General features: G+C 40.4%; 1 protein-coding gene across 1 annotated transcript; it reads right to left on the bottom strand.

Annotated features, from left to right (window-relative positions):
* Positions 1 to 1,885: 1,885 nt before the first annotated feature.
* Positions 1,886 to 10,679, bottom strand: TAF9B (TAF9B RNA polymerase II, TATA box binding protein (TBP)-associated factor, 31kDa). Its single transcript, XM_011947434.1, has 7 exons — positions 10,542 to 10,679; positions 9,824 to 9,905; positions 8,929 to 9,065; positions 8,716 to 8,850; positions 7,880 to 7,955; positions 5,464 to 5,574; positions 1,886 to 3,898 (listed from the first exon to the last, which is right to left on the bottom strand). The coding sequence occupies exons 1-7, from the start codon at positions 10,590 to 10,592 to the stop codon at positions 3,735 to 3,737; spliced, it is 756 nt and encodes a 251-aa protein (XP_011802824.1). The 5' UTR covers positions 10,593 to 10,679; the 3' UTR covers positions 1,886 to 3,734.
* Between the last annotated feature and the right edge of the window lie 4,055 nt (positions 10,680 to 14,734).

Below are 14,734 nucleotides of genomic sequence, written 5' to 3'. Positions count from 1 at the left end.
GTCCAATTTTTTTGACTCTTTTTCCTACTGATTACCTTTCCTCCAACATTTAAAAAATTATTTCAAATGGAACTGAAAGAAGCATAAACTCCCATAAACCCAGCACCTAGACTCTACAGTTGCCAACATTATCTCTCCAACAATCTCCGACTGTACCTTTTAAGTACTTTCTACTGGACTGTTTCTTAGTTTGTTTCCAGTAGAAAGTACTTAAAAAGTAACCCCCATTTATTTGGGTTGTTAACCTAAAGAATGAATGGGGGAAACTCCAGTTGTAAACAACTTGTCAGGCAAATAAATTTGAGTTCCTGTTATGTGCTTAAAGACGTGATAGAGGGAATATAAGACAGCATTTATGTTCCGAAGGAATTTTTAACCTAGCCAAAGAAGATAGTAGATAATTTGTGTGCATATAAGCTAGAACAGCATAAGGGGCGGGGCATGGTGGCTTATACCTGTAATCTCAGGACTTTGGGAGGCTGAGGCAGGCAGATCACCTGAGGTAAGGAGTTTGGGACCAGTCTGGCTAACATGGATGGTGAAAACCCATTTCTACCAAAAATACAAAAATTAGCCGGGTGTGGTGGCGGGTGCCTGTAGTCCCAGCTATTGGGAAGGCTGAGGCAGGAGAATCACTTGAACCCGGGAGGTGGAGGTTGCAGTAAGCCGAGATCACACTACTGCACTCCTGTTTGGGTGACAGAGCGAGACTGCCTCAACAAAAACCCCACAAAACAGTATAAGGATGTGCTAATTTGGAATTATGAATTATTGGTAAAATATTGCAAAGGTATATGCTTTTAAGTTGTAAATTCACCTTTAACCCTAGACTATATATATGTGTGTGTTTATATGCAGAAAAAAAAAAAATCCCCATATCGTAAGTGAACAAATTGGTTCTTTAGCTCGGTGTTTTCCTGTTTTCTTCTTCATTTCCAAAATTTCCCTCTAGCACGGGGGTTTACACATGATCAAAAAGGAGTATACAATGAAGATACCTTTCTCATTCCCCTACCTACCAGTTTCCCTCCCCAGAAGCAACCTCTGGAAGACCAGTTTCCTTCAATCTAAGGCTGCTTAATGTACATAAAGAGGCTGGGCGCGGTGGCTCACGCCTGTAATCCCAACACTTTGGGAGGCCGAGGTGGGTGGGTCACGAGGTCAGGAGATCGAGACCATCCTGGCTAACATGGTGAAACCCCGTCTCTACTAAAAATACAAAAAATTAGCCGGGCGTGATGGTGGGCGCCTGTAGTCCCAGCTACTCGGGAGGCTGAGGCAGGAGAATGGCGTGAACCCGGGAGGCGGAGATTGCAGTGAGCCGAGATGGGCCACTGCACTCCAGCCTGGGCAACAGAGTGAGACTGCATAAAGAGCATACCATGTGTGTATATCTGTATATAAATATATTAAAATGTAAATGGTGGCATACCTGCTCTTCTGTAGTTCTGATTAGTGTTTTCTTTCCTGCCTCTTGAGTATTCCCTGTCACTTTGGATCCCTTAGACCATAGTGTGCATCATATCTTTCATTCTCCCCCCGCCCCATGCTGGCTATATTCCTATATTCATACTTATAGACACTTGTTTGCTACCCATAAAAGGAAGAACTAGAGGTAACAGTGTCCTCACCCCATTTACCATCAGCACATATTTTTTAAAAATTCCACCTAGAAGCTGAAGGACAACAGATTTAAACGCGTATTCTTTTACTCATTTTCAATTTGCTCCACTATGATGTGTCACATGCTGATTCCAGATAAAAGCAAGTGATTTTCTGATATATAATTAACTGTTAAACAAGTCTTAATGGCTTTTGGCCATGAGAATTACTGGGTTTTGTTATCTCCCTTGAATCCTTTAAGTAAAAAATGAAAGAGCACTGATAAGCTCAAATTTTTATTAACCTTGGAACAAATACAATAATTTCTTATAATCATATAGTATTTTACAAGTTTGAAAGAATTTTCACATATACCAATTGAACCCTCACAACAGCCCTGTGAGGTAGGCAGGGTAGGTGTTACTTTCCTACTACTAGTGAGGAGAACAAGGCTAAGAGGTGAAGTAAGGTCACACAGTTGGTAAATGATGGAACTAGGACTAGAACCTAGGCCTCCTGACTTGCTGCCTCCCTGAGAACATTCAAGTAATAATATCCTATGCTATATAATGAATATTTATCTCCTATGATGTTGATCAGGTCTGTTTTTATACATTTTACCTGTTTTTATATTACCTTTCCTTAATATCGAAAACACTAAAACTGATGAGACATTTCTTCTCTGTTACTGTACTTTTTCTTAGATGTATCAAGCATTATCCTAAGATGAAACTTCTGTTTTGAGGATCCTTGGCTATAAATTCTAAATTATGATACGAACACATTTATTTTACAAAATTCTACAAAAGTACATTGAACTTAAGAAAAACAAAACAGGTGTGTTTATATTTGCAAAAGCTTTGCCATCTTTCCCAATATGACTTTAATATCTGTAAATGGAAAACAGGGTAAAGTGTTCAGCAACATTACAGTATTATTGGGAAACCTATGCAGAGTGCACATAAATGCAAGTCACATCACACTAATTTGTTTTCCTTGTGGGCCTTATGGAGGATGGAGAACCATCAGTGTCTTACTTTCAGGTTTGATCCCATCTTATATGTGACATCCTCATGTCAACAAGCTTAAAAAAATGATCTGAATTATATCAATGGGTGGCTCAAGCAGCAGTGATCAAAACATAATATGTACGTGGTAAAAAGGAACACTTGTTCTTCAGTGGTTTTTGCCTAGGTCCAGTGTAATTACTTTTCAAAACATGTTTTAAGCTACAGCATCTCTGTTAAATTTAGAAATGTGAAACATGTACTTATCAACTTGGAATACAAGACTAAAACTGAATGTAACCCAAAACTACCTGTCAAGCACAGTAAAGCTTAACAGGCATAAAAACTAAGGTGTAAAACCCAACTGCTCTGATATTAAGAGTGAAAACCAGCAAATGCAAACCATCAGGTTAAAGTGAATCACAAAACATTAGGCATGTAGAGCATGTTTTAAAAATAGGAAAATGACACTGAGCTGTATTACCAGGAATGATATTTTTAAAATTCCAGGTATGGCCTTTTACATTTAACAGCAATGGAGAGAAACAAGCCTATGGGGGAAGTGCAGAAAATGAATGGGATCCAGAAAAGGAGTTGAGTTTGGGAGTTAAGGAAGGCAAAGAAACAGATACATTCAAAATGGATTTAGAATCTCTCCTCTAAATCCACCCTTTCCAAAAAATGTTTCCTAAATTGAGAGATTTGGTAAAAAAAAAAAATAAGCTAGTGACAGTAACTATATTACCTTATAAAATAAAGTAGTATTTAAATGTAGATCAGAAATTATGCTGTTAAAGATAAATCTGCTGACCAGGCTGTAGAACCTGAAACTTAGGTGCTGCTATCAGTGATAGAAGGCAGAAAAGTGTCTCAAAAACAGAACTGCCATACTAGGACTCAACATTAATGAAACTATTAAGAAACAAATACTTAACTGTTTGTAATTGAAGCCTAATGATAAACACATTTGTATGTTTACTAAAGAGATCTAACAGTTTGATGAAAAATACTGCAGCTACGTTTCAGTCTTAAGGTAAAACGAGAAGATCTAGAATATTCTAGTTCAGTATACTGAGTTCAAAACCAACTTTCCTTTTGAAATGCATCTAGACTAGACTATATTCCTTACATAATATCATTGTCATCATCTTCTTCATGTTTTCTCTTCAGCGGGTTTGCTTCATTGGCCGTGTTCTGTGACGAAACCATGTTGGTGGTAATAAGAATATTTTTGGGCCCAATCATTGAAGGATTAATCAGAACATTTTGAACTGCAGTTGTTGCAGGAACTGTGAACAGAGAAGAAAGCCCCCCCAAAACCAAGCTATGAATTACCCAGAATCCAAAACATGGTAAAAAGTATACAACAAAGCTGAATGTAATTCTAATACCAATTTCAGTAGCATGAAGTGCAACTATATCATAGAAGAAGAAACACAGGTACTTAAACACTGCAATGAGTTGAATTAAATTTTAAAAAATCTTTATTTTTAATTAGCAAATAATAATTGTATGTTTATTTATTGTTAAATTATTAATTTTTTTTTGAGACAGTATTTCGCTCTGTCGTCCAAGCTGGCGTGATCTTGGCTCACTGCAACCTCTGCCTCCTGAGTTCAAGTGATTCTCATGCCCCAGGTTCCCAAGTAGCTGGGATTATAGGCATGTGCCATCATACCTGACTAATTTTTGTATTTTCAGTAGAGACAGGGTTTCACCATGTTGGCCAGGCTGGTCTCAAACTCCTGGCCTGAAGTGATCCTCCTGCCTCAGTCTCCCAAAGTGCTGGGATTACAGGTGTGAGCCATCGCACCCTGCCAATAATTGTGCATATTTATGGCATATAATGTGATGTTCTGATCTATGTATAGATAAAGATTAAATCAAACATATCTAGTACAAGGTTGAAGAAGTTCTGTTGTATTTTAACAACCTAGAATTTCAATTTAGTCATGGGAAACTGCACTGGACTCATCATGCAACATACTAAATAAAGGCCTATGTTCAAGGTCAGGAATCACTTCCCTAATAGGTCAGTATTTTACGTAAGTTGCTTATTGCGTGCAGTTAGGTTTCAGAAGATGTGAAATCTAAACATACTTATTAGTAAACTGTGCTATGACAGAATTCTACTTATTCCAGCCGCGTGTGTCTGTGTGTGTGTGTGTGTATCCTATGAACTAAAGATACAGTTTCATTTGAATTTACATTTATGTTCTGGATTGCATACACATATTCATCACTAAGTTTTGTCGCTTTCTTGAGCTTTTACCTTAACTGCTTTTCCTTGAAGATGCCTTAGATTTGTGGATCCTGTTTAGTTCATGGTGTTCTTTGAAAATCTGATGAACACACTGACTACTCTTTTCCTCCTCCCCAAAACATTACATATATAGTAGTCCCCCCTTATCCGCAGTTTCAGCTACTTGTGTTCAACTGCGATCCAAAAATAGATGAGTACAGTACAGTAAGATACTTCGAGAGAGATCACATTCACATATATTTTTTACAGCATGTTGTTGTAATTGTTCTTTTTTTATTATCGTTAATTTCTTGCTGTGCCTAATTTATAAATTAAACCTCATAATTTAGAAAGTTTATAAATTGAACTTTAAAGGTTGTAAATTTAACTGGGGGTCTTGGAACATAGTCCCTCAAGGATAAGGGGGGAGACTCTAAAATTTCACAGAATTTTAGAGGGCTCATAGGTCCCTCTGAAGAACCCTGATTTGCAGCATTACTGCTACCTTCCTGTTGGGATATTAAAACAATTTACCTCTTGCTATAGGAACACAAATGGTTCTACAATTTCAAATTATTCACAAATTCTGTTCCCTACCCCCGATCACATTACCTGGTTTGACAGGTGTGGACTGAGAAGGTGGAATCTGCACCGTAAATCTTTGGCTTGTCACTGACATTGGAGTTGCAACTTTATTTGGGACAGATACTGTTTGTGGGGTTGCTGTAGTTACAATAAACAGACCATGTTTGTTAGGTGATTTATACAGATTTATATTCTACACTCAGCTTACCGCAAACTATCTTCAAAGCAAAGGAAACTAATAAAAGGTGAGGAAAAAGTCATTAAAAATAAGAGCAAAAGAACCTTAAAAAATTTACAAGCTTGCTTAGATGTTACAAAATTCAGTTTAGAATAGTGGTAAAGAATGTAGGCTCTGTAGCCTACCTGCTTGAGTTTGAATTCAGGCTCTCACCTACTAGCTGAGTGTCCCTGGGCAAGTTATTTAAATTTTTGTGCCTCAGTTTTCTCCTCTGTAAAATGGGAGATAATATCACCTATTTCATATAATTCTTGTGAAAATTAAGTAAAACTAATCCCTGTAAAACTCTTCAAACAGCATCTGGTACATAGTAAGCACTGAGGTTTAGCTGGATGAAGACATAAAGATGAGAGTTTAACCTACCAGAATAAAGACCCAGGTTTTCTATTTATTACCTTAGTTAGCACTTTTCATCTTGGTCGCTTGCTGAGAATCAGAAGATGTCATCTATGCCCATGAAACTAAAGCAGAGATCAAATATATCCCTTGAGGTCTCCAGGTGGGCCCAGAAAATTTATTCCCTTTCTGTGTTCAGATACTTCTTAAGCAGAAAAATATCTTGGAGATAACCTAGTCTAAACCCCCAATCATCTAAATTCTACCCATTATTCCAAGGTACAACTCAAATACTACCCCGTTTTATAAAACTGTCCTTAATTTTCTCAGTTAAATGTCTTATATTCTGCCTCTGAAGTTCCCTTAATGTCATAGGAGTCATTATTATTATCTTATCTCACTGACTAGATTACAAGCTTGGCTAACATTTTTCATCCTTGTGAGCACACGGCTCTTTTACCTTGCTCCTAATAGCTACTCAATAAATGTTTGCTTAATAAATGTATTTGCAAGACTCGAAGACTTAATATATATACTGACATCATTGCTCTCTCAAAAAATACATTTATGGAAATGTATCCATTTCCAATTATTCATTTGGGGATGCAGGCTATCCAATACATCCCTTCCCCCTGGAACCAGCAGCCTACCCAGAGATAGAGTTGCTGAGGACACTACAATTATCATTTCTAGAGAAAAAGGTGAAGAAAGTCTAAGGGAAGAAAGCTCAAAAGTACCGAGAAATCCGGGTTTTACTGCTTTCTCTCCCAAACACAGAAGGTAAGACCTTCCTCTAAAATATCTCCATCCCTAAGTAAGTTTTCCCATGTATTAAGGATCAGTCCAAAGAATTTGGTGAAGCGTAATGAAGCAATGTAAGTATTTTATTTTATAAAGAAAAAAGAAAATTCACAGTAGGTGAATGTTTTCTTGGCCTAAGGATTATTAATACATTTAAGCAGGTATGGAGTTCAGGCTTTAAAACTGAACACATTAGACTGTAGATGGAGCCTCCCCAAATTGAACAGAGTAAATACTCAGGTCTTAAGGTCTATATAAATCATTTTAATTTTTTTTTTTTTTTGAGACAGAGTCTTACTCTGTCGCCCAAGCTGGAGTGCAGTGGCATGACCTCAGCTCACTGTAACCTCCGCCTCTTGGGTTCAAGTGATTCTCGTGCCTCAGCCTCCTGAATAGCTGGGATTACGGGCACCCATCACCATGCCCGGCTAATTTTTGTATTTTCAGTAGAGACGGGGTTTCACCATGTTGGCCAGGCTGGTCTTGAACTCCTGACCTCAAGTGATAGGCCCGCCTCGGCCTCCCAAAGTGCTAGGATTACAGGCATGAGCCACCGCACCTGGCCAACTCATTTTAATTTTTTTTAAAGTTTAAAACTTGCATCTTTAGGCCTGGCGTGGTGGTTAGAATTAAAAACAATTTTTTTCTTTGAGATCCTTAAGATTTTTGTACATCTTAATCTTCTACTGTATTCTCTTATCAATTTATTTGGAAATTTAAATTTCTAATAAGTAGTCTACTGCCAGAAGTGTCTGTGGCACCTTATAGAAGGCATAAAGTACACAGCTAAGAGTAAACTCCTGTTTTTGGTATCAGAGTTTATACCACCAACAATGGGGGCAATGTCCAATTTTATACTCATTTGAGATCAGACGTTCCTTGTGGCTTTCTCATTTTGAAAGCCAGTAACATGTATGTTTATAGTTTTATTAGAGGATGAGTAAAATTATTAATAGTAACACATACACAAGAATTTCTGATTCACTTTTTGACTTGCATTATAGTTCAAAACCAAGTGCTGAGGCACTGCTTTACCAGCCAGAAATGCCATTGTCTCCTCTCACTTACCTACAGTAGGAGTAGTAGGTTTGCTACTAACAGCACCAACACTTAATCGTGGAACTAGTCTCCCTTGGTTAGGTCCCTAGGGGATTTAAAAAGCAAATTAATGTTAAGATATGACACCTAAATTTACCAGGAATGAAATTAGGATTGCTGATGTAAATGATTATGGATAATCCATGGCAAGAAAGTCCTGTTTTTGTTCTCTCAGTGTTCTAAATCCAACATTTAATCTGGGGTTTGCATAAACATATATACATGTCTTTATATAAAAATAGATATGAATACATATATAATCTTATGCAGTATTAAAGTTTAAGATAGAGTCTTATTTGAATGGGGATAACAGCTAACTACTTGGTGATCTGTAATCTTAACTAGTCAATTTCTTAACCCAAAAAAGAATAAAACTCTTATAGTAGAACTTCAGAAAACAAAGGCAGCCTATTATAGGGAGAACTTTTTCAGTGGTGGGAGGGCTTTAGGTCGTATTTCAGAAAGCTGGCCCAATTCCTGATGGTATCATTCCCTCTATTATTAGGCCTCACTAAAAAACTATGATATAGTGGAAAGACTGGGAGTTATGAGGCTTGGAATCAGTCCTAGCTTTGCTACCAACTTCACAAATGAGTTCAGGCCCCGCTTCCTGATGTGAAAAATGACTGTTGAGTTAGATGAGCACTAAAGTTCCATCTAGCTCAAAAAATTTTTAAAATTAAAAAAATTCTAGTAAGTTATCTTAACTTTTAATCTACTATACTAGCTACAGGAATTTGCTTTTCACAAAGTCCCCTATCATATTCCACCTTTTAAAAAAAGAAAAGTTGGCTAAAATTTCTTACCTTTTTAATTAAGGACTTCAGCCTATAGTTTGGAGCTGTTAAGCAGTATCTATCAGGTGGCAGTCTAGGTCCTGCATATGGCTTAATCAGTGGCAAAGGGGTTTGATTTTTCTGCCTTGCGATATCCAGTAAAAACTTAAAAAAAAAATCCTTATTAGAACTACAGTTTAAAAAATTGTAAGTAAAAATAACTTCAAATCCAAGTTTGCTCACATCTCTCGGGGGAGGAGAGGTAAAAGATTGGTCAGCACGACACTGGATTGCCAGTCTCACATCATCTGCATCAACGTTAGGTTTCTTAGCATGGCTCGAATAAATTTTTGCATCATCCAGAATTGTAGTCACATAACCTTTAAGAACAAAACAATCTTTTCTTAAACATATGAAGACAGCTTAATATTTATGGCTACTTAAAAAAAGTTTCCACTAATTTGTAGACAGTTTATAAATTTTGTGGTTTTTTGTAGAGACAGGGTCTCACTATGTTGCCCAGGCATAACTCAAACTCCTGGCCTCCCGCCTCAGCCTCCTGAAGTGCCGAGATTACAGGTGTAAGCTACTGTGCCCAGCCTAAATGCTGATTTTAATAGGTAATTGTCCTGTCTATATGATCAGTTTTAAACAGATATCACAGTATGAATACTACTGTCCCCTAGCATGAACTCCTTTTTAGTTCTGTAGGCTGAATTCTACGATATTGTTAACATAATTTAGTTTAAAATGTTCTTACAAGGCTGGGCGTGGTGGCTTACGCCTGTAATCCCAGCACTTTGTGAGGCCGAGATGGGCGGATCACTTGAGTCAGTAGTTCGAGGCCTGCCTGGGCAATATGGCGAAACTCCCTTTCTACTAAAAATACAAAACTTAGCCGGGCATGGTGGCAAGTGCCTGTAGTCCCAGCTTAGGAGGTTGAGGCATGAGAATCGCTTGAACCCAGGAGCCGGAGGCTGCAGTGACCCGAGATCCCGCCACTGCCCACCAGTCTGGGCAACAGCAAGTCCCTGTCTCAAAAAAGAAAAGAAAAGAAAAGAAAAGAAAATGTCCTTACAATAAAAATATCTTTTCTAGTTCACAAGTTAGGCAAGTTTTTGGTGTTTCATTAACTTACGGAAAGCAAATTCCAACATTTGATTTATAACCCTTGGTTCATACTCTGTGATTCCCATATCCTTCAGGATCTGTGCCATCACCTGTGGATTCAAATAAAAACGCCAGATGCAGAATTTGGTACTGGAAATCAAGGCTGGACAGAAGGGTAGTATTTATATTTATGATACAAGGTTCCCCTTCTTTGGGCTCCAAAGTCCTACTCACCCTTGCCCTCCCAAGTGAGTCAGTGATCACACCAAATCGCATAGTATGCTTTTGCAGAAAACTTTTATTTTTATTTTTTGGCGGGGTTGGGGGCGGTGTGAGGGGCAAAGAGAAGACAAGTTGGCTTCCCCAGCAGAGGCAGGGATAGCTCCAGCTGGTTGTCATTTTTGGCTGTGGCGGCGGGATAAGCTAGCATCAGAACCCTGGACGCAGAGTCAGGGCTGGCAGACAGGTAGAGACGAGGGGGCGGCAGGGGCCCGAAGCCCAGGACATAAAGCTGGGCAGCCGTTCCGCAAGCTCCGCTGGACCACGACCCTCTGGCAGAGCTTGGCCCGAGCGGCGAGATAGGGGCCCGGGGGCCAGGGCGCATCCCCATCACCCTCACCTCCTGACGACCCTGACCAGACTGAAACGAGCGTGCGAGCCCACCCTCAGGCCCTCAGCGTGGCCCTGCCTCGCAGGTCCCTGGCTGCACCAGGCTTCGCGCTCCGCCGCTCATCCTTCCCACTTACCAAGGCATCTCTCGGAGCGTTCTTGGGAGGCGCCATCTTGCCCGACTCCATGTTATCCAGCCACTCGTCATCCGAGGAGAGAGGAGAGACAGAGGAGCTCGCGGGCTCCTCGCTCAGGCTCCACCCCTGCGGGGAGCGGGAGGAGGGAAGTGGAAGGCGGGGTTACGTGCCAGCCGCCGGGGGCGGGCGTTTCAGCAAGGCGCTGGCCAGGGGAAGAGAGGCGCTCGGGCGCCGGAGCTCAGGATTGGAAGAGGCAGGTAATCCTTCCCCGTGGAGCCTGCTGGGGGCTAAAAGAAGTAGAGGAGCCGAGAAGCTCGACTCCCCAGAGTTGTTCTCCGGCAAAGGGCACCAAATGGGCCAACCTCCCCTTTGCGGGGGTCCCTCCTCACACCTCCATGGCTACCACCTTGGCCCCTTTCGGCTTCCCGAAATTCCAGACCCAGTCAGTGTTAGGGCTGCTTGGTCCAACACAGTTGGACTCGTTACATTTGAATGTCACATCAACAACGAATGCATTTTTAGTATAAGTATATCCCAGATTTGCACAGGCCATACTTATGCTACGAAATAATTGTTTTGATGTTCATATTTAACCGGGTGTCCCGGATTTTTATTAGCTAAATCTGGCAATCCTACCCAATAGCTTGCTGTCCACACAGGATTGTCATTAGCCCTTGTCACACTCAAAGCCCTACCGTGGCTGCCCATTTCACACTGATGAAAAACTAAAGCCTTCACTCTGCCCGTTAGAGACCCTCTAGCCACTCTCGGCACCGAGCAGCTTCCTGTCACCCCGCTGAGGCCAACACAGGACCCTTCCTTGCCTCCCAGTTACACCCTTCCCCGCCCCTCCCCACAGAACTGCCCGAATGACTCTCATGAGAACCGACCATCTAGCCCCAGTGACTTTAAAAAAAAAGTGCATCATTCTTACCCTACACATAAACCAACGCCCTAGGATTCTCCATCTCGGGAACAGGAACTCACCCAGGCCAGAAACGGAGCAGGCAGCCATGTTGGTGCTTTCCCTCACAATCCACATTCAATCTAGCAACAAGTCTTGTCCGGGTGACCTCCCAAAGTTCTATCCATGTCTCCACATCTCCATCCAGTGCTACTATGCTAACGAGTCCAAGCCAACATCCTTACTCACCAAGATTACAGAAATATGCTCCCCAAATAGTGTCCCCCGACATTCCTTACACAGCTAGACGGACCTTTTGGTCATAAATCCAATCACTGTTTTCCTTAAAACCCTCCAGCGGCTCTCCTCACAAACACATACACAAGTACATACTAATTTCCCAGGCTTAGTGGGCCCTTCAGTTTTGCGGAGCAGCTCACCTCATCAGACTCATCAGAATCAGCCATCCACCTCGCCGCCAGCTTGAAGTTTGGGCAGGAACTCCCAAGAAACGTGTGTTCTCAATACATTGTTTCGAGTGAGAGCACGTGCCCCCACGCTGAGCTAGTGCCTTTCCCCACTCTTACTGTTGCCAACCCCTGTGCAGAACAGTCGCTTGCTTTTGAATATTTGCAAGGTACATTTAAAAATAGGTGGAGGCCAGGCACGGTGGCTCACGCCTGTAATACCAGCGCTTTGGGAGGCCGAGGCGGGCGGATCACTTAACGTCAGGAGTTTGAGATCAGCCTGGCTAACGTGGTGAAATCCTGTCTCTACTAAAAATACAAAATTTAGCCGGGCGTGGTGGCACAAGCCTATAGTCCCAGCTACTCAGGAGGCTGAGGCAGGAGAATAGCTGTAACCCAGGAGGTGGAGGTTGCAGTGAGTCGAGATGGTGCCACTGCACTCCAGCCTGGGCGACAGAGAGACTCCGTCTCAAAAACAGAAATAAAATAAAATAAAAATACGTGGTATATTTGCAGGGTACAACATTTAAGACTACCTTAAAATACTCTAGTAAAAGAAAGCCTCTCTCACCTGTTCCGGCCACTGATGTCACTTTCACAGAAGGCACCGTTGTTTATCAGTTTCTATTCTGTGCAATTTACAAATAGTATCTTGTTTGTATATTTTTCCTCCCACTAGAATGGTACTACAGTCTTAGGGTGACCAACTTTCAGAGAGCCAACCCAGGACCTAGATGTTGTAGATGAAGAAAACCCATAATATATTATAAATAATTGTCCATATGTATCATTACTTAACAATGTGTTCGCTTGAAATTATGTTTTTATGTATTATTTTCTGTTACATAAGTGCTATTTAAACAAAACACTAGGACTAAACCGTGGCCATTAGTAGTAATTAATAGTAGGATAAGTTAAATAATATGTGTGAGAAAATCTAACAATGTTTTTCATTATATTTCTGTCCTCTGCACAATCTAACTCTTGCACATTTAAATTTTGTACTCTGTATTGTGTATTCTTTATATATAGAAATATGACTTTTAAAAGGAATGTAAATACAATAAGACAAACAGCTATCTATATTTTTAATTTTTCTGTGCATATAGTAAGTATATATATTTATGGGGTATGTGAAATGTTTTGATGCATGCATGCAATGTGAAATAATCACATCATGGAAAATAGGGTATCTGTCTCTTCAAGCATTTATTGTTTGTGTTACAAGCAATCCAATTGCACTCTTTGTTATTTTAAAATTTACAATTAAGTTATTTTGACTATAGTCACCCTGTCGTGCTAGCAAATGCCAGGTTTTATTCATTGTTTCTATTTTGTTGTACACATAAACATACCTGCTATCCCACTATCCTTTCCAGCCTGTGGTAACCATCTTCCTACTCTCTGTGTCCATGAGTTCAATTGTTTTAAGTTTTGGATCCCACAAATAAGTGAAAACATGTGATGTTTGTATTTCTGTCCTTGGCTTATTTCACTTACCATAATGACTTTTGGTTCCATCCTTGTGGTTGCAGATAACAGGATCTCATTCTTTTTTATGGCTGAATAGTACTCCGTTGCATATAAGTGCCACATTAAAAATTTTTTTTATTTTATGTTCAGGGGTATATGTACAGGTTTGTTATATAGGTAAACTTGTGTCACAGGGGTTTGTCATACAGATTATTTTGTCACCCTAGCACCAAATAGTTATTTTTCCTAATCCTCTTCCTCCTCTTACCCTCCAATCTTAGGTAGGCCCCAGTGTCTGTTGTTCCCCTCTTTGTGTCTGTGAGTTCTCATCATTTACCTCCCACTTATGAGTGAGAACATGTGGTATTTGGTTTTCCATTCCTGCGTTAGTTTGCCAAGGATAATGGCCTTCAGCTCCATCCATGTTCCCAGAAGACCTGATCTTGTTCATTTTTATGGCTGCATAGTATTCCATGGTGTATATGTACTACATTTTATTTATCCAATCTGTCACTGATGGGCATTTAGGTTGATTCTGTGTCTTTACTATAGTGCATAATGCTGCAATGAACATTCACATGCATATATATATATGTGTGTGTGTGTGTATATATATATATATATTTAGATGGAGTCCTGCTCTGTTGCCCAGGCTAGAGTGTAGTGATGTGATCTCGGTTCATTGTAACCTCTGCCTCCCAGGTTCAAGTGATTTCCAGCTAATTTATGTATTTCTTTTAGTAGAGACAGGGTTTCATCATGTTGGCCAGGCTGGTCTCGAACTTCTGACCTCCAGTGATCCACCTGCCTCGGCCTCCCAAAGTGCTAGCATTACAGGTGTCCACTGCACCTGGCTTGTATTTGTCTTTATGGTAGATGATTTATATTCCTTTGGGTATATACCCAGTTATGGGATTGTTGGGTAAAATGGTAGTTCTCTTTTTAGCTCTTTGAGGAATTGCCACACTGCTTTCCAGAATGGCTGAACTAATTTACACTACCTCCAACAGTGTATAAGCGTTCCCTTTTCTCTGCAACCTTGCCAACGCCTGTTATTTTTTGACTTCTTTTTATTTGAGACTGGGTCTCACTCTGTCACCCTGGATGGACTACAGAGGCACGCTCACAGCTCATTGCAGCTTTGACCTCCTGGGCTCAAGTGATCCTCCCACCTCAGCCTCCTTAGTAGATGGGACTATAGGTGTGTGCCACCATATCCAGGTAATTTTGGTACTTTTTGTAGAGGTGGGGTTCTGCCATATTGCCCAGGCTTGTCTCTAACTCCTGGACTCAAGCGATCTGCCCACTTCAGCCTCCCAAAGTGCTAGGATTACAGAAATAAGCCACTG

Source organism: Colobus angolensis, unplaced genomic scaffold, assembly GCF_000951035.1.
Source record: "Colobus angolensis palliatus isolate OR3802 unplaced genomic scaffold, Cang.pa_1.0 Scaffold265, whole genome shotgun sequence".
Lineage (NCBI taxonomy): Eukaryota > Metazoa > Chordata > Mammalia > Primates > Cercopithecidae > Colobus > Colobus angolensis.
This window is presented reverse-complemented; position numbering and strand designations above follow the sequence as displayed.